The 18,711-nt window shown below is 43.6% G+C and overlaps 1 protein-coding gene across 12 annotated transcripts in view; it reads right to left on the reverse strand.

Annotated features, from left to right (window-relative positions):
* Positions 1 to 18,711, reverse strand: part of mbnl1 (muscleblind-like splicing regulator 1) — a 322,821-nt gene that overhangs the window by 6,215 nt on the left and 297,895 nt on the right. For 10 of the 12 annotated variants that reach the window (XM_059992574.1, XM_059992595.1, XM_059992649.1 and 7 more), the window contains 3 exons: positions 14,387 to 14,422; positions 12,372 to 12,466; positions 2,895 to 2,970 (listed from right to left, as the gene is read on the reverse strand). In XM_059992574.1, the coding sequence (XP_059848557.1) occupies positions 2,914 to 2,970; positions 12,372 to 12,466; positions 14,387 to 14,422 (188 nt within the window). In that variant the 3' untranslated portion in view covers positions 2,895 to 2,913. The remainder of the gene's footprint in view (positions 1 to 2,894; positions 2,971 to 12,371; positions 12,467 to 14,386; positions 14,423 to 18,711) is intronic. The other 2 variants (XM_059992622.1, XM_059992641.1) reach the window with 1 other exon arrangement.

Below are 18,711 nucleotides of genomic sequence, written 5' to 3' on the forward strand. Positions count from 1 at the left end.
AGAGAAATGGATCAGCCATGATGAAATAGTGGAGCAGACTCTATAGGCCAAATGGCCTAATTCTGCTCCTATATCTTATGGTCTTAAGAGGTACCTGATGGTCATTGAGTGTATGTTGAATGTAATTTTAAGTTAAATATATTTTTAATAATTTTATGTTCCTGCACTTCAGACATTGAGAAACATGGATAGAACTTTTGATTGCATCCAACTGTTGCGCAGGCAGATCTTTAGTTGGCTCTACCTGAGGCGCAGTGGCCATTCCTAGAATTGCCCAAGCACATAAATCCAAAGCCCCCTTTCACCTTAACGTTCATTTTGACAGGACTAGAATATAAAAGCAAGATAGTAATGTTGAGGCTTTCGAAGGCTTTGGACAGACCACCTTAGGAGTGTTGGACCACTTTTCTAGAAAAAAGTATTCCATCATTGGAGGGGGTCCAGAGGAGGTTTTGCAGAATGATCCCAGGAATGAAAGGATTAGTATATGAAGAACGTTTGATGGCTCTGGGCCTGTATTCTCTGAAGTTCAGGTGGGGGATCTCATTGAAACCAATTAAGTATTGAAAGGCCTAGATAGAGTGGATGTAGAGAGAATACGTTCTATAGCGGGGGAGTCTAGGACAAGAGGGCATGGCATCAGAATACTTGGCCTGCACAGGCGTCATTGGGAAGGTTGATAGGTTCTCGATTAGTCAGGGCATTTGAGATTATGGGGAGAAGGCAGAAGAATGAGGTTGAGAGGGGTAATCAAACAACTGTGATGGAATGACAGAGAACACCTGATGGGCTGAATGCCCCAGTTCTGCTCCTATCTCTTATGGTCTCTTACAGTTCTCACTGTAACCAGGTGCTCCGGTTCCCTCCCATTTTCTGAAGACATGCAGGTTCTGTTAGTTAGTTGTGGGCAGGCCATTGTTGGCAACAGAAGCAGAGTGACACATGCAGGCTTCCTCCAGCACACCTCCAGGTGTTTGTCATTGAGGCAAATGATACATCTCACTGTATGCTTTGATGTTTCAATGTACATGTGACAAATTAAGCTAATCTTTAAAACTTTAACCTTCAATCCCATGTACCTGTCCTAATCTTCTTTTAAATGTGGTTACACACCCATACTTTTCTCTTTACACAAAATTATAAATTGATTCTTCCAGTCCTTGGTCCACTTATTAATGGGAATAACTTCACTCTGTTTATCTGCTTTGCTTTTATCAAATCCCCTCTCATCCTTTGTTGCTTCAAGGGAAATAACCCCAGCTCCTAATGCCAAAGCTAAATGCCTCTCCTCTGCTGCTCAATAGTACCCGATCCCAGTGGAGAGCGTTAGACCATAAGACATAGGAACAGAGTTAGGTAATTACTATCTGAATAGTGTCAAGTTATGAAAAGGGGAAGTACAACAAGATCTAGGTGTCCTTGTTCATCAGTCACTGAAAGTAAGCATGCAGGTACAGCAGGCAGTGAAGAAAGCTAATGGCATGCTGGCCTTCATAACAAGGGGAGTTGAGTATAGGAGCAAAGAGGTCCTTCTACAGTTGTACAGGGCCCTGGTGTGACCACACCTGGAGTATTGTGTGCAGTTTTTGTCTCCAAATTTGAGGAAGGACATTCTTGCTATTGAGGGAGTGCAGCGTAGGTTCACGTTAATTCCCGGGATGGCGGGGCTGTCATATGTTGAAAGATTGGAGTGACTGGGCTTGTATACACTGGAATTTAGAAGGATGAGAGGGGATCTGATTGAAACATATAAGATCATTAAGGGATTGGACATGCTAGAGGCAGGAAACATGTTCCTGATGTTGGGGCAGTCCAGAACCAGAGGCTACAATTTAAGAATAAGGGGTAGGACATTTAGAACAGAGTTGAGAAAAAAAAATTTCAGCCAGAGAGTTGTGGATCTGTGGAAAGCTCTCCCTCAGAAGGCAGTGGAGGCTAATTTTCTGGATGCTTTCAAGAAAGAGTTAGATAGAGCTCTTAAAGATAGTGGAGTCAAGGGATATGGGAAGAAGGCAGGAATGGGCTACTGATTGTGGATGATCAGCCATGATCACAGTGAATGGCGGTGCTGGCTCGAAGGGCCAAATGGCCTACTCCTGCAACTATTGTCTATTGTCCATAATTCAAACCATCGAGTTTGCTCCACCAGTCAGTCATGGGTAATTTATTATCCCTTTGAATCTCCATTCTCTTGTCTTCTCCCTGTAACCTTTGATGTTCTTATTAATCAAGAACCTATTAAACTCTGTTTTAAATATACCCAATGACTTGGCCTCCACAGCAGTCCACGGCAATGAATTCCACAGACTCACCACACTCTGGTTAAAGAAATGCCTCCTCATCTCTGTTCTAAAAGACATGACCTTCTGTGGCTGTGCCCTCTGGTCCATGGACATCCACTCCATGTCCACTCTTTCAATATTTCAATGTGATGTTCCCTCATTCTTCTAAAATCTGATGTGTTGAGTCCCAAAGCCATCAAACGCACCTCATAAGTCAAACTGTTCAATTCCATGATCATTCTCATGAACCTCCTCTGGACCCTCTCCAATGCCAGCACATTGTTTCTTAGATAGGCGCCCAAAACCACTCACAATACTCCAACTGTAGCCTGAACAATGCTTTATAAAGCCTTAGCATTCCATCCTGGCCTTTTTACTATTGTCCTCTCAAAATGAATGCTAACGTTACATTTGCCTTCCTCACCATTGATTCAACCTGTAAGCTAGCCTTTGGGGAATCCTGCATGAGGACTTCCAAGTCCAGTTACACCTCTGATATCTGATTTTTCTGCCATGAGGGTCAAACTCTGAATGGAGTTAAAATACAACAGCAATAATTCAACACTTCAGAGTTAGATTGGACAAAAAAGATCGAAAATAACCGATACTTACTGTTCAACCTAGAAAGAGTCTACATCTGAGTAACATACTTGTGGCTAGCCAGATGATCCACAGATATAATGGGCATCTGAACAGAAGGAACAGAGTAACAGTGATTAACATACCTGGTTCAAGAAACAAATAGATCAGTTTATAGACAACGTAAAAGGTAAGACAGTGTAGGAAACACATATCAAAGCTATTAATGCTGTTCAGTTACTGTGTAATAACGAGCCTAACACAGACTGCTGTTGGAATGTGAGCTATAGAGCCATACAACACTATAACACAGAGCCCTTCAGCCCATCTAGTCTGTGCTGAACTGTTACTCAGCCTGCACCTGGACCAGAGTGCCCCATAACTATCTCATCCATGTACCTACCCAAATTCCTCATAAACGTTGAATTGGAACCTGCATTCACCACTCGCACTTGCAGCTTCTTCCACACTCTCATTAATCCCTGAATGAAGACGTTCCCCTTAGGTTCCGCTTGGAAATAGGTAAGACCATGTCACTGGATTTTTGATTTCAACTTTTTAATGGGCTTTTATCATGCATATCGTGTTAGAAATTGCAGAGAACAGTCATTGTACTGTGGAAATGCAGTGAACCATGATAATTAACTGAATTAATAATCCAGAGGCAATTTGCAGGCACGGAAACCCTTTCAATGTTGCTGGGGAATTTATATTGATTTAATTCAATAAGTAATTGTGGGTTCAGTTATGGATTGTTGAACTACCTGTCTCCTTTCCTTCAGGGACCATATTCTGACAGTCTTTCCTGCTGGAGCTTACTTGTGACTCCGGAGACACTGGCTTCCAAACTGTCTCAGCGAGCCTCAGAGTTCAAAAGACAATAAGCTATGGACACCTAAAGGCCTTGCTTTACCATCAAAACTCACACTCTGTGAATCAATTAAAAGAAAAAAAAACTATGTAAAACAAAATAAAGCCTCATTTTTTGACATTTTTCATATTTTTCAGTATGACGAAGAAGGGGACTATTTGCTTATCCAGTCAATGCCAGTTCTCTGAGTAATCCCATCATTCCTATTACCCTGAGTTCCCTACAACCTATGCAGTCTCACACATGCACTTAGTCCTGCTCCAGTTCTCCAGCCACCTCGTGCAACACTTTACAGTATCAGTTGTGAGATGAGGGTTCAATTCCTGCCATTGGCCATACAGAATTTATATGATGTCCCCACGACCTTTCCAGGACTCCTTCTTCAAAGAAATGGGTTTCCCTTCCTCCGCTATTGATAGAGCCCTCACCCACGTCTCCTCCATTTCCAGAACATCCGCGCTTGCCCCATCCTCCTGCCACCCTAACAGTGACAGAGTTCCTCTGGTCGTCATATACCATCCCATGAGCCTCCACATCCAACACATCATCCTCCATAGTTTTCACTGCTTTAATGGGATCCTACCACCAAACATCTCTTTGCCTCCCCTCTTCTGCTCCCTTCACAATTCCCTTTTCCATTAGTCACTCCGCACTAATCTCCCTCCTGGCACGTAGCCCTGCAATCAACCCAAGTGCTACATCTGCCCATACACCTCATCCCTCACCTTCATTCAGGGCCCCAAACAGTCCTGTCAGTTGAGGCAACACTTCAACTGCGAATCTGCTGTGGTCGTCTATTGTGTCTGGTGCTCCCAGTGCAGCCTCCTCTACGCTGGTGAGACCCGTTGTAAATTGGAGGACTGCTTCATAAGCATCTCCGCTCCATCTGCCAAAAGCGGAATTCCTGGTGGCCAGACATTTTAATTCCAATCCCCATTCCCATTCTGATGCATTGGTCCATGGCCTCCCCTTGTGCTAAGATGAAGCCACGCTCAGGGTGGAGGAGCAACACCTTATATTCCATCTGGATAGCCTCCAACCCGATGGCACAATTTCTCCTTCCAGTAAAAAAACCTACCTCTTCATCCTCCACTCTTCTTCTATTGTCTACTCTGACCTCTTACCTCATCTGCCTATCACTGCTCCAAGGTTCCCTCCTCCTTCCCTTTCTCCTCTGGTCCACTCTCCTCTCCAATCAGATTCCTTCCTTTCCAGATCTTGGACTTTTCCCACCCACCTGTCTTCACGCATCACCTTCTAGCTATCCCCCTTTCCTTCCCCCCACCTTTTAATTTTGGCAATCTCCCCTTTCTTTTCTGGTTCTGGTATCAGACTGTGTATTCACTTCCGTAGATGCTGCCTGACCTGCTGAGTTCCTCGAGCATTCTGTGTGTGTTGCTCTGGAGTTTCAGCACCTACACACTTTGTGTTTACGATCTCCATGTTTTAATTGTTATCCATTTCTAAAGGGAATTGGATAAATGCTTGAGGAGGGAGAGAATAGGAAGAGAGCAGGATGTGCTTTCAGTGAGCTAGCATCGGCTTAGTGAATGAATAATTCCACGATGGTATGGTATGTATTATAAAAGTAAATGGATCAATGCTACACAGCCACGTGTGAAATTAAACCATTCTGACCCAAATTGGCTCCAGGTTTATATGTGCTGAGCCTGTGCTGGGTTTGCAGAGTGAGGCACTCTTTCTCACGTTGCACTTGCCTTCCTGACTAACAACTCAACCTGCAAGCTATCCTTTAGGCAAACGTACAAGATCTTATTGAAACGTACAATCTATTGTTCTTAAATGTAAACCAAAAGACGCAATGAAATTAGAAGTGGATGATTTATGGTTGCTTCACATCTAAGTCGCTCAAGGAAAAGCACAAATTACTACATCGATTAAAATATCCAGCCCATTGTTCATGAACTAAAACAGATTATTTTGCACAGTTTGTACATTCTCCCCGTAACCAGGTGCTCTGGTTTCCTCCCACATAACAAAGATGTACTGGTTGTTAGGTTAATTGGTTGTTAGGTTAATATTCCGTCCCGTGATTAGGCTAGGATGAAATCGGTGACTGGTGGGCAGCATGACTCAAAGGAGTGGAGGGCCTGCTCCCCGCTGTATCTCAATTAATAAATAAATAATGAGACAAAAATGACATTACCACAGCTCCCAAGCCAATGATATCTGATATTAAAGACAAGGACAAGGGAAGAAGGGAGAGGGGAACACCACCACCTGCAGGTACCCCTTTCAAAAGCTAACATAACCTTTGAATATGTTGCAACTGCATCATCACCCTGGGTTTAAATCTTGGAGCTCCCTCCTTTGGAACAATTTTGCTCAAATGATTACAGGAGCCAGAAGACCCACACTCAACAAATTCCACAGATATACCACCCTCTGGTTAAAGAAATTCCTCCTCATCTTTGTTCTAAATGGATGTCCCTCTATTTTGAGGCTATGCCCTCTGGTCCTAGACTCCCCAACAATAGAACATATCCTCTCTACATCCACCATATTGAGGTCTTCCAATACTCAATAGGTTTCAATAAGAACCCCCCCCCCCCCACCCGGCACCCTCATTATTCTAAATTGCAGTGAGTACAGACCTGGAGCCATCAATCACAACTCATATGTTAACCCCGTCATTCCTGGAATTGTTCTTGTGAACCTCCTCTGAACCCTCTGCAATATCAGCACGTCATTCCAAAACTGCTCACAATACTCCAAGTGAAGCTTCACCAGTATTTTATAAAGTCTCAACATTACATCCTTGCTTTTATATTCTAGTCATCTTGAAATTAATGCTAACATCGCATTCCCCTTCCTCACCACTGATTCAATCTGCAAATTAACCTATAGGGAATCATACACAAAGACTCCCAAGTCTCTTTGCATTTCAGATTATTACATTTTCTCCCCGTGCAGAAAATAGTCTAAAGTGATCATGTTTGAATTTTCCTTTTAATTTGTATATGGAAGAGGAGTCACAACTTCATAGAGAAATGTGAGTTCCTCTGGCAGCTTATTCCATGTACATACCACCCTCTGTCTGAAGGTTACCCCTCAAGTCTCTTTTAAATCTTTTCCTTCTCACCTTAAACCTTGCCCTCTCATTTCTGGTTCCCCTTCATTGGGAAAAACACTGTGTGCATTCACCCTGTCAATTCCACTTTTACACAGCTTTATAAGGTCACCTTCAGTCTCCTATGCTCCAAGGAATAATATCCTATTCTGCCTAACCTCCCCTGTAACTCAGATCCTTGGATCCTGGGAATATTCCTGTACATTTTCTTTGCTTCCTTTCCAGATTAATGGTGTCTTTGATATAAAAGAGTAACCAAAGGTGTACTCAATAGTTCAGATGCAGCCTCTCCGATGTCCAGTACAACAGTAAAATAACATCTCAACTTCTATAGTCACTGTCCTGACTGATGAAAGCCAACATGCCAGACATTTTTTCACTGCCTGTGATGCTGCTTTCAGGGAATTATAGACTTGTACTCCTAGGATCTTTGTTCTACAACACTCTGCAAGGAACCACCGTTTACCGTAAAGGTTTGACTTCTCAAAATACATCACTCCACTCTTTCTTGAATTGAAAACCCATTGCCATTTCTTCTGCTCATTTATCTAGTTGATCGAGATCACACTGTAATTTTTGATAACCTTCTTCACTGTCTATGACACCACCTGTTTTCGTATCATCTGCAAGATTACTAAACATGCCTTACACATTCTCATCCAAATCATTCCTATGCTTGGGGTGTTGCTTGACTTAGAGTGGGAACTCAATCATTGGTGACCTGTCAAGGGCACAAATGCAAAGTTGGCCTCACCATTGCACAAGATCAGAAGACATAGGAGCAGAATTAGGCTGTCAAGTTTGTTCTACTATTCATAGCAACATAGAAAACCTACAACACAATACAAGCCCTTCGGCAAACACAGCTGTGCTGAACATGTCCTTACCTTAGAAATTACTATGGTTACACATAGCCTTCTATTTTTCTGAGCACCATGTACCTGTCCAGGAGTCTCTTAAAAGACCCTATCATATCTGCCTCCACTACTGTCACCGGCAGCCTATTCCACGCACTCGCCACTCTCTGCGTAAAAAACTTACCCCTGACATCTTCTCTGTACCTACTTCCAAGCACTTTAAAACTGTGCCCTCTCGTGTTAATCATTTCAGCCCTGGGAAAAAGCTTCTGACTGTCCACACGATCAATGCCTCTCATCATCTTATACACCTCTATCAGGTCACTTCTCATCCTCTGTCACTCCAAGGAGAAAAGGCTGAGTTCACTCAACCTATTCTCATAAGGCATGCTCCCCAATGAAGGCAATGTTCTTTTAAATCTCCTCTGCACCCTTTCTATAATATCCACATCCTTCCCATAGTGAGGCGACCAGAACTGAGCACAGTACTCTAAGTGGGGTCTGACCAGGGTCCTAAACAGCTGCAACATTAACTCTCTGCTCCTAAACCCAATCCCATGATTAATGAAGGTCAATGCACCGTATGCTTTCTTAATCACAGAGTCAACCTGAGCAACAGCTTTGAGTGTCCTAGGGACAAGATCCCTCTGATCCTCCAAACTGTCAAAAGTCTTACCATTAATACTATATTCTGCCATCATACTTGACCTACCAAAATGAACCACTTCACACTTACCTGGGTTAAACTCCATCTGCCACTTCTCAGCCCAGTTTTGCTTCCATTCAATGTCCCACTGTAACCTCTGACAGCCCTCCACACTATTCATAACACCCCCAAACTTTGTGTCATCAGCAAATTTACTAACCCATCCCTCCACTTCTTCATCCAGGTCATTTATAAAAATCACAAAGAGTAGGGGTCCTAGAACAGATCCCTGAGGTACACCACTGGTCACCGACCTCCATGCAGAATATGACCTGTCCACAACCACTCTTTCCCTTCTGTGGGCAAACCACTTCTGGATCCACGAAGCAATGTCCCCTTGGATCCCATGCCTCCTCACTTTCTCAATAAGCCTTGCATGCAGTACCTTGTCAAATGCCTTGCTGAAATCCATGTACTCTGTATCTACTGCTCATCCTCAAAAAATTCATTCAGGCTCATAAGGCCTTTGACAAAGCCATGCTGACTATTCCTAATCATATTGTGCCTCTCCAAATGTTTATAAGTCCTGCCTCTCAGGATCTTCTCCATCAACTTACCAACCACTCAAGTAAGACTCACTGGTCTATAATTTCCTGGGCTATCTCTACTCCCTTTCTTGAATAAGGGAACAACATCCACAACCCTCCAATCCTCCGCAACCTCTCCCATTTCCATTGATCATGCAAAGATCATCGCTAAAGGCTCAGCAATCTCCTTCCCTCGCCTCCCACAGTAGCCTGGGGTACATCTCGTCTGGTCCCGGTGACTTATCCAACTTGATGCTTTTCAGAAGCTCCAGCACATTGTCTTTCTTAATATCTACATGCTCATGCTTCTCAGTCAGCTATAAGTCAGCCCTACAATCGCTAAGATCTTTTACCATAGTGAATACTGAAGCAAAGTACTGATTAAGTACCTCTGCTATCTTCTCAAGTTCCATACATACTTTTCCACTGTCACACTTGATTGGTCCTATTTTTTTATGTCTTATCCTTTTGGTCTTCACATACTTGTAGAATGCCTTGGGGTTTTTTTAAAATCTTGTCCGCCAAGGCTTTCTCATGGCCCCTTCCAGCTCTCCTAATTTCTTACTTAAGCTCCTTCCTGCTAGCCTTATAATCTTCTAGGTCTCTATCATTACCTAGTTTTTTTGAACCTTTTATAAGATCTTCTTTTCTTCTTGACTAGATTTACAACAGCCTTTGTACACCACGGTTCCCATACCTTCCCCATCCTCTCCCTGTCTCATTGGAATGTACCTATGCAGAACTCCACGCAAATATCCCCTGAATATTTGCCACATTTCTTCCGAACATTTCCCTGAGAACATCTGTTCCCAATTTATGCTTCCAATTTCCTGCCTGATAGCCTCATATTTCCCCTTACTCCAATTAAGCACTTCCCTAACTTGTCTGTTCCTATCCCTCTCCGATGCTATTGTAAAGGGGAGAAAATTATGATCACCATCTCCAAAATGCTCTCCTACTGAGAGATTTGACACCAGACCAGGTTCATTTCCCAATGCCAGATAAAGTACTGCCTCTCTTCTTGCAGGCTTATCTTGAACACACTTAACAAACTCTACCCCATTTAAACCCCTCCATCTAGGGACACGCCAATTGATATTTGGGAAATTAAAATCTCCCATCATGTCAACCCTGTTATTATTACACCTTTTGCAGATTCTGTCTCCCTATCTGCTCCTTGATGCCCCTGTTACTATTGTGTGGTCTATATAAAAACAACCAGAGGAGTTATTGACCCCTACCTGTTCCTATCTTCCACTCACAGAGATCAGTAGACAATCCATCCAGGTCTTCCTCCTTTTCTGCAGCCATGACACTATCTCTGATCAACAATGCCATGCCCCAACCTCTTCCTGCCCTTTCTGAAACATCTAAAGCTTGGCACTCTAAGTAACCATTCCTGCCCCTGAGCCATCCAAGTCTCTGTAATGGCCACCACATCATAGCTTCAAGTACTGATCCAAACTCTAAGCTCATCTGCTTTGTTCATAATACTCCTTGCATTAAAATAGACACATCTCAAACCATCGGTCTGAGCGTGTCCCTTCTCAATCACCTGCCTATACACCCTCTCGCACTTTCTCCAAGCTTTCTCTATTTTTGAGCCAACAGCCTCTTCCCCAGTCTCTTCATTTCGGTTCCCACCCCCCAGCAATCCTGGTTTAAATTCTCCCCAGTAGCCTTAGCAAACTTCCCTACCAGGATATTTGTTCCCCTGGGACTCAAGTGCAACCCGTCCTTTTTGTTCAGGTCACACCTGCCCCAAAAGAGATCCCAATGATCCAGAAATTGGAATCCTTGCCCCCTGCTCCAATCCCTCAGCCACACATTTATCCTCCACCTCATTCTATTTCTATACTCACTGTCACATGTCACAGGCAGTAATCCCAAGACGGTCCTGATTCTCAACTTCCTTCCTATCTCACTGTAGTCTGCTTTCAGAACTTCCTCCCTTTTCCTGTCTATGTCGTTGGTACCAATATGTACCATGACCTCTGGCTGTTCTTCTTCCCACTTCAGGATATCATGGATGCGATCAGAAACATCCTGGAATCTGGCACCTAGGAGGCAAATTACCATCCATTCTTCTTTCCTGCATCCGCAGAATCACCTGTCTGACCCCCTAACTATCGAGTCCCCTCTCACTGCTGCCATCCTCTTCCTTTCTCTACTTTTCTGAGCCACAGGGCCAGACTCTGTGCTGGAGGCACGTCCACTGTTGCTTCCCCCAGGTAGGCCAATGCCCCCCCCAAAAGTGCTCAAGCAGGAGTACTTATTGTCAAAGGGTACAGCCGCAGGGGTACTCTCTAGCTTCTGACTCCTGCTCTTCCCTCTCCTGACTGTTACCCACTTATCTGTCTCCCCAGGGCCTGGTATGGCTACCTGCCTATAGCTCCTCACTTTCCCTGACCAGACGAAGCTCATCGAGCTGCATCTCCAGTTCCCTAACATGGTCCCTAAGGAGCTGCAGCTCGACGCAGCTGGCACAGATGTGGCCGTCTGGGAGGCTGGGAGTCTCCGGGACTTCCCACATCTAACACTGAGCACAGAACACCGGCCTCACACACATTCTTCTTGTCTGTCTTCAACACAGGCAACCAACCTCACCTTGACCCGTCATCGCCGAAGCCCTGTTGAGCCAAAGCCTTCCTATTCTGTCTCCCTCCACTGCGTTGTCCACTCTATAAAGCTGTCTCCTTTTAAACTCTTCTCGCTGTTCTCACTGGCTGATGTCCACGGGCTTGCGCAGTCATTCCCCGAACAAACCGTTGAAGATACAGGTGATTTATTTTCCCTCAACCCTATTTTCTTGCCTTCTCCCGATAACCTTTAATTCCCTTAATTATGAAGAACCTATCAACCTCCCCTTTCAATATCCCCAGTGACTCTTGACCTGCACAGTCATCTGTGGCAATGGATTCCACCTTCTAGCTAAGGAAATTTCTCATCTTTGTTCTAAAGAGACATCCTTCTTCTATTCTGAGTCTGTGCACTCTGTTCCTAGACTCTCCCAATACTGGAAATGTCCTCTCCATGTCCACTCTATCTAGTCCTTATAATGTTCTGTAGGTTTCAATGAGATTCAGCCTCATTCGTAGACATAAGAGTCCATTGAATTTGCATCGCCTTTTGATCGCGGCTGATTTATTTTCCTTCAGCTCCATCCTCCTCCCTTCTCCTTGATGCAACCAAGAGAAATAGGAGCAGAATTAGGCCATTTATCATTTATTTTCATTGCCTAATTAAAGGCAATGCAATTGGTTCAATTTTGTAGAAAAATAGAACTGCAAAGAAAGATCTAATCAAAAATGGGTCCTGCTCTTGTAAATTAAAATGGGCTGGAGATTTTAATTTTGTGCAATTTGATAAGTACAGCATAAAGACAGACAAATAAGCTCCAACCTTAAAATTAACATTTCCATGCAAACAAGAAGAATCAAAGCTGTAAATAAGCAAACCTGATTGGTGGTTGCCGTGGCTACAAAGGGGACACTTGTGGCAGACGTTGTTGCCGCGGAAACGGCTGCAGGATTAGCACCGTGCATCATGGGTACTTTTTAAAAAAAGTTTGTGGGAAATCGCGAAAGAGCAGCAGAGGAGGAGCACAAGGGAGGAATTGAGGGTAGGAGTGGAGGAGGGAGAGAGGGTAGGGAGAAGCGATGATAACAATGCATGGAGGAAAGTTGGACATCACCAGCGGGTGCCATTATAACAGGGCAGTAAATGACCAGGAGAGAGGAAAGGAGAGGTTGGAAAGTGGGACAAGTTAGGATGAAGAGAGAAGAAATTGGATAGTGATTAAGAATGGGGAGAGGAGAAAGCAGTAAACATTACATAATATCAAAAAGAGAGACAAAAGAGGAAAATACTGATTAACAACATATAGGTAAATCATTTTGATAAATTCATAAATATTGATATTACATATCTTTAAAAAACTTCATTTAGGGTTATATTATATAACATGAAGCAGTTTAAAATGTTACTCTATGTATACTTTCAAACATTTAAGTAAGCACAGGTCATTAAAAAGTATCAATAATTATCCATTATTGCAAAGCGAGATTTATAAAAGTTTTACTGCTTCATAATAATTAATAGGATCATTTGAATAGCTATATTATATAACAAAGAGCTCGAATAATTCAAACTGTCCTAGGCAGAGAGAAGCGCAATCCATTCAAAGTCCACTTTGGCTTTTTGACCAAACTTGTTGGGAGTTGGCTGAGTCCAAACAGACAATTAATTTCTGCAGAACAGATTTAATTGTTTTGGTGGGAGAAGTGAATTTTTGTGGACTGGGTGTTGGGTATAAGGGCATCTTGGCATTGGAGGTTTCAGTATATACCACATGGTTTAAAGGAGCATATCACTATTGGAAGGAACTATTATCAGAGTGGAAGCAAAGAACATTTTGTTTTCATCCAGTGACCTAGAATGCTTGAACTGCAACAGAGGAGGAAGGAGAAGGAAATATTGTGTGGCAAAAATAAAGAGGAAATCCACCATGACCAGTTTCAGGCCTGGCTGTGAAAGGAGGAGAGTATGACATGACTAGCAGCAACATCCTGTAAAAACCCAGAGCTATAGAAATGCCAACAGAAGCTCCGAAGACCCCACTCCCGGGAGTGGATTGATCTGCCGTGGCCTATGCTCCAGTAGGGGTGATGTCTTAAAAAGAAGAAAAAAAGGAGGGAATGAACCTATCTGGAAAAATCATTTAGAGAGCAGTCAAGTTTATGATAGGCCACAAGGCCTCTTTATACTTCTGATCCTCTTCAGTGCAAGTTACCATGAAGTTTGAATCATTTACTTTCACGCTTTCTATCAGGGAGCTAGTTGGGCAGTTTCAAATCCTCCAACAATTGTTTTTTTATGAGGCAAACTCAAGGATAAGGTCTCTATATGACTATGCTTCATGCCAGAGGACGATTTTGGACCAATGAGACTCCATGCTGGAGAATGAATCAACCAATGAAACTTCCAGCTGGAGAACCATTAACTAATGGCACTTTATGCTGGAGAACCAATGCACCATAACTCTGTCTCACCACACATAGTTGGCAAAGTAATATGAGAGTGTAATCAATTATGTGACAGATGTATTTGGGGAAAAAATGTATCCCATCTAGTCCCATTCATTGAAAGTGGAGCCAGTAGGTCTCCTATTGTGCCTCTTTATTTTAGTACAGGGTCTTTGGCACAAGGTTATCCTGACAGTTGAGGAGAAGGAACTGAAGACAAGTTGCTAAGGTCTGCTGCCTGGTTGTTGGAGAAGATGCCAAGTACAAGGGGAAGCAGGCACACGGGGAAAGACCAATGGTGGGAGCAAGACTTGGGACAGTAATTAGATGGGGTGGGCACAGATGCAATGCCAACAGCGCGTGGAGCTGATCTCGGCAGTGGACTTTGAAGGGACAGTGAGTAAAAATTGTACGGGTACAGATAGTCAAATAACAAAGCTGGCACCTACCAACACTTGTAGCGGGTGTCATGCACAATATTGAGCCTGCCCATCATGCATTGCAACAGGAAGGTGGATTTGAAAGGGGAAAAGAATTAAAACAACCCATCACATGTGTAATTAGAAATCATTGTCACAAGGAGGAAACAATTTGTTATTGAGGGAACAGGAGCTTGTGCTGTTTAAGTACACTCAAATCACACAATAGCCTAATCTACAAGAAAATAATGTGTTCTATGTGAAACACATACTTAAAACATGTGTGCTGGTAGCTAACACTGATTAATATATAATTTTTTCTTTGCTGGTTTTTGCACTGTCAGTCACCACACAGCTCAGACGAGCAAGGGGTCGTCCCTATCTATGATTGTGCAGCATGGTAGCAGAGCTGCAAGCAAAATGCTCTTTTAGCTCGGGGGCGTCAGAGTTTGGAGTTCAATTCTTGCACCGTCTGTAAGGAGTTTGTACATTCTCCCGGTAACCACGTGGGTTTCCTCCAGCTGCTCTGGTTCACTCCCACTGTCCAAAGATGTACCAGTAAGTGTGTTAATCGGTCATTGTAAATTATCCTGTGATTAGACTAGGGTTAAATAAGTGCTGCAGCTCGATGGGCAGAAGGGCCTGTTCCATGCTGTATCTCTTTATAATTGAAAATTACCTGTAATGTTTCCACGCCACCCTCATGTATAAGAGGATCCCTGAAAGTCTACCCTTGAGGAAGGTTATGGCTGGAGGAACAGTCCTCTGATGGAACCTTAAACTCAGATCCTCTAAGCTGAACAGAAAAGATCCCATGCTAGTGTTTTGAAGAGCAGGGGTTCTCCATTGTTCCAACCACAGTTTGACACTGCTGAGAGGTTTACAGTCATCGACAGATACAGCACAGAAACAAGCCTTCTGGCCCTTTACACTGCATTAATTCTGCTCTTTTTAAACTCTCACCGTATTCCCATCACTTTCTTCCCAGATTCTACCACGTGCCGAACACACCAGGAGAAATTTGCAGTGGCCATTTATCCTACCAAGTTGCACTTCTTTGGGATATGGGAGGAGGGAACCTGCATGCTTGCTGGGAGAAGGTGCAAACTCCTCACAATCAACGGCAGAGGTCAGGATCAAATCCTCACCCTGGTGCTGTGATGTGGGGGCTCTACTGACTTTTATAAATAATCTAATTATTTACCTCATTAGTGATCTGGTTGCCATGTCTCCCAGATTACCATAGGAATCTCAGAATGGATTTGATTTTTAGGATGGATCTATACTTGGCGGCAAAGTGAAAACAGAAGTGGTTTAAGAATTACAACAACTGTTTTTGATCTCTCTGTATCTGCAGTGAAGCTGTGCCATGCAAGCAGTAGCCACCAGGAGGCGTGCAAGAGACACAGGAGATGGCAGATGCTGCAATCTGAAGCAAGAAACGACTTGATAGAGGAATTCAGTCCATGAGGGGAAAGGGTTTGTCCTTTGGGGCCTAAACGCCGCTAGAGGACGTCAATTTCTAGAGGTGTACAGAGGAGAACATTCTGACCTGTCTGGCATGGGTGACCCTACCAAGAATCAAAGCACAAGGCCTTGACTCCAGCCAACATAGCTCTCTGGGTCATTGAGGCTTGGAAACCTCTAAGCTCCTTAGGCAAGGTTGTGGTCATCTTGGAGGCCCGTGTAGTTCGTGAACATTACCTCATGATACCTTTTTTTGTGCACTATTTATTTTTTATATAAGTTGCAGTAATTTGTCTTTGCACTGCACAGCTTTTGCAAGACAACAAATTTCATGTCATATAAACCTGATTCCGCAGAATGAAAGGAAGATTGTGAGTACCGATCTTCAGAATCAGAGCCAGGTTTAATAGCACTGGTATATGTTGAGAAATTTGCTGACTTTGTGGTAGCAGTACAATGGAATAATAATAATAGAAAAAAAACACGAATTGCAGTAAATATATATATATATATATATACAATATTTACATTAAATAAGTAGTGCACAATTAGAAATAAAGAAGTAGTGAGGTAGTGTTCATGGATTCAATGCCTATTCCTGAATTGTTGAGTGTGTGCTTTCAGGCTTCTGTACCTGCTTCCTGATGCTGGCAATGAGGACAAAGCATGACCTGGGTGATGGGGTCCTTAATGATGGATTCTGCCTTGAAGATGTATGGAGGCCAGTGGCCATGATGGAGCTGATTAAGTTTACAATTCTCAGCAGCTTATTTCGATCCTGTGCAGTAGTTTCCCCTCTCCCCCCGCCCATACCAGACGGTGATACAACCAGTTAGAATGCTCCTCCCCCCCCCCCCCCCCCGGTACATCTGTAGAAATTTGCCAGTGTCTCAAACTGCGGTTGATTTTTAAACAAAGTTGATGGTGGTCCCTTGCTTTGAACCTGGCTGACAGTGCTGGCAGTGTAAAGGTTTAACTGAGCTCCGACAGTGGATTTGGTTCACTCTAGTAACTCGTTTGTCCAAAGGGGCTTCGGTTCCATGGGGGGGGGGTGGAGAAATGGTAAAGAATGCAACTGAGCTGTGAGAGCCCTTTAAATTTCAATGGCACAACGTGTAAGCTTAGACAGAGGGAGCCCAATAACAGATTTGGACATTGTTCATACCAGCACACATTGCTGCCTTCAGGGAAATGTGAAGCAAATAAAACGAGAAAGCAGTGGTGATAATATTATCAGCTTTGTTGCAACAACACCCATGGCTGAATGCTGTGGGTCCCCTGAAGGTGTTGAAAGAGAATTCCGAGGGGTTTTAAAATGACAATCCTTTTCCATGGTCAGTCGCACTGGCTGATCTTCCATTACGTTTCCTCCTTTCAAGTCAAGGGATAGTCTTATGTGTTTTGCACGGGGACCCACAGCAATCACTTTTACAGGTATAGACTATTTAAATAAAGGTACAGTGATGAAACACAATACCAGAGACAGAAGGAAATAAGAGAATGCCGCAGTTCTTGCCAGGAACCATAAATCTGCCTTTCTGCCTCAACAGTTAATGAAATTGCTGGAAGATAGATTAACCCTTTCATTAATGACAGGGCAGCATTCTGCAATATCCTTTGCTTCACTCTGAAAGCATGTGGTGGGCTCAAGACAGACTGCTGTGATTGGTGTCTGCACTCTGCAGTGCGTTGACATCAGTGCTGTTAAGGAGACACTCGACCCACTGCTTTTGTGTTGACCTTTTGCTACACTGATTCAGGAAACTTACCCTATTAACCTATTTCTTCACCCCTGCCCCTGTTCCTCAGCACATCATTGGAACCAGCCTCCCAAACTCTGTCTACACTTCTCATAGCCTCAGTAAAGCAGCCAGTATAATCAAAGACCCCACCCATCCTCTCCCATTGGACAGAGGAACATAAGGCTATAAGACATAGGAGCAACTTTAGGCCATTCAGCCCATCAAGTTGTTCTGCATGTATCACTTGTGCTGTTATTGTACCTGCCTTAACCACTTCCTCTGGCAGCTTGATCCACACACCCACTACCCTCTGGGCCCCTTTAAACCTTTCACTCGTCACCTTAAACCTTTGCCATCAAATCCAGGGAAAGAAAAACAATACCTGTTCACCTATCACAATAGCCTGCCTCTCCTCCATGGACTCCCTCTGTACTCTTGCTACCCCAAGAAAGCAGCCAGCATTATCAAAGGCCGCACTCACCGCAGGCTTTCTCTCTTCTCCCTTCTCCCATCAGGCAGAAGGTACTAAAGCTTGAGGCCACGTACCACCAGGCTCAAGGACAGCTTCCTTCCCACTGTTATCAGACTCTTGAACTGTAAGATGGACTCTTGGTCTGACAATCTACTTCATTTGAACTAATACTTCCTCAGGACTTGCACCAACAGGTTCAAGAACAGTTACTATCCCTCAACCATCAGGCTCTGGATTAGAAGGGAATAACTACACCCACTTACCCCATCACTGCAACGTTCCTACAACCGATAATCTCACTTTAAGGGCTCCTTATCTCATGTTCTGGTTATTTAGTGCTCTTCATTGATATTTGCATTTGCACAGTGTGTTCTTTTCTGCACTCTAGCTGACCTTTCATTGATCCAGTTATAGTTACTATTCTATAGACTTGCTGAGTATGACCACAAGAGAATGGATCTCAGGGTTTTATGTGGTGACATATAAGTACTCTGGTAATAAAATTTACTTTGAACTTTGAACACCACACCCAACAATCCTGCAGCTTCTACTTCATCCACTCTAAAGTAACCCCATTGTAAAAGCAGAGGAAGATGTTCACCAGTGGCCTTGAGCACGAACTCCTGGTGGCACAGGTTAACAGCCCTCAGAAAGCCCCAGGCTGAATGGGCCTG

The sequence above is a fragment of the Hypanus sabinus genome, chromosome 2 (assembly GCF_030144855.1).
Source record: "Hypanus sabinus isolate sHypSab1 chromosome 2, sHypSab1.hap1, whole genome shotgun sequence".
NCBI lineage: Eukaryota > Metazoa > Chordata > Chondrichthyes > Myliobatiformes > Dasyatidae > Hypanus > Hypanus sabinus.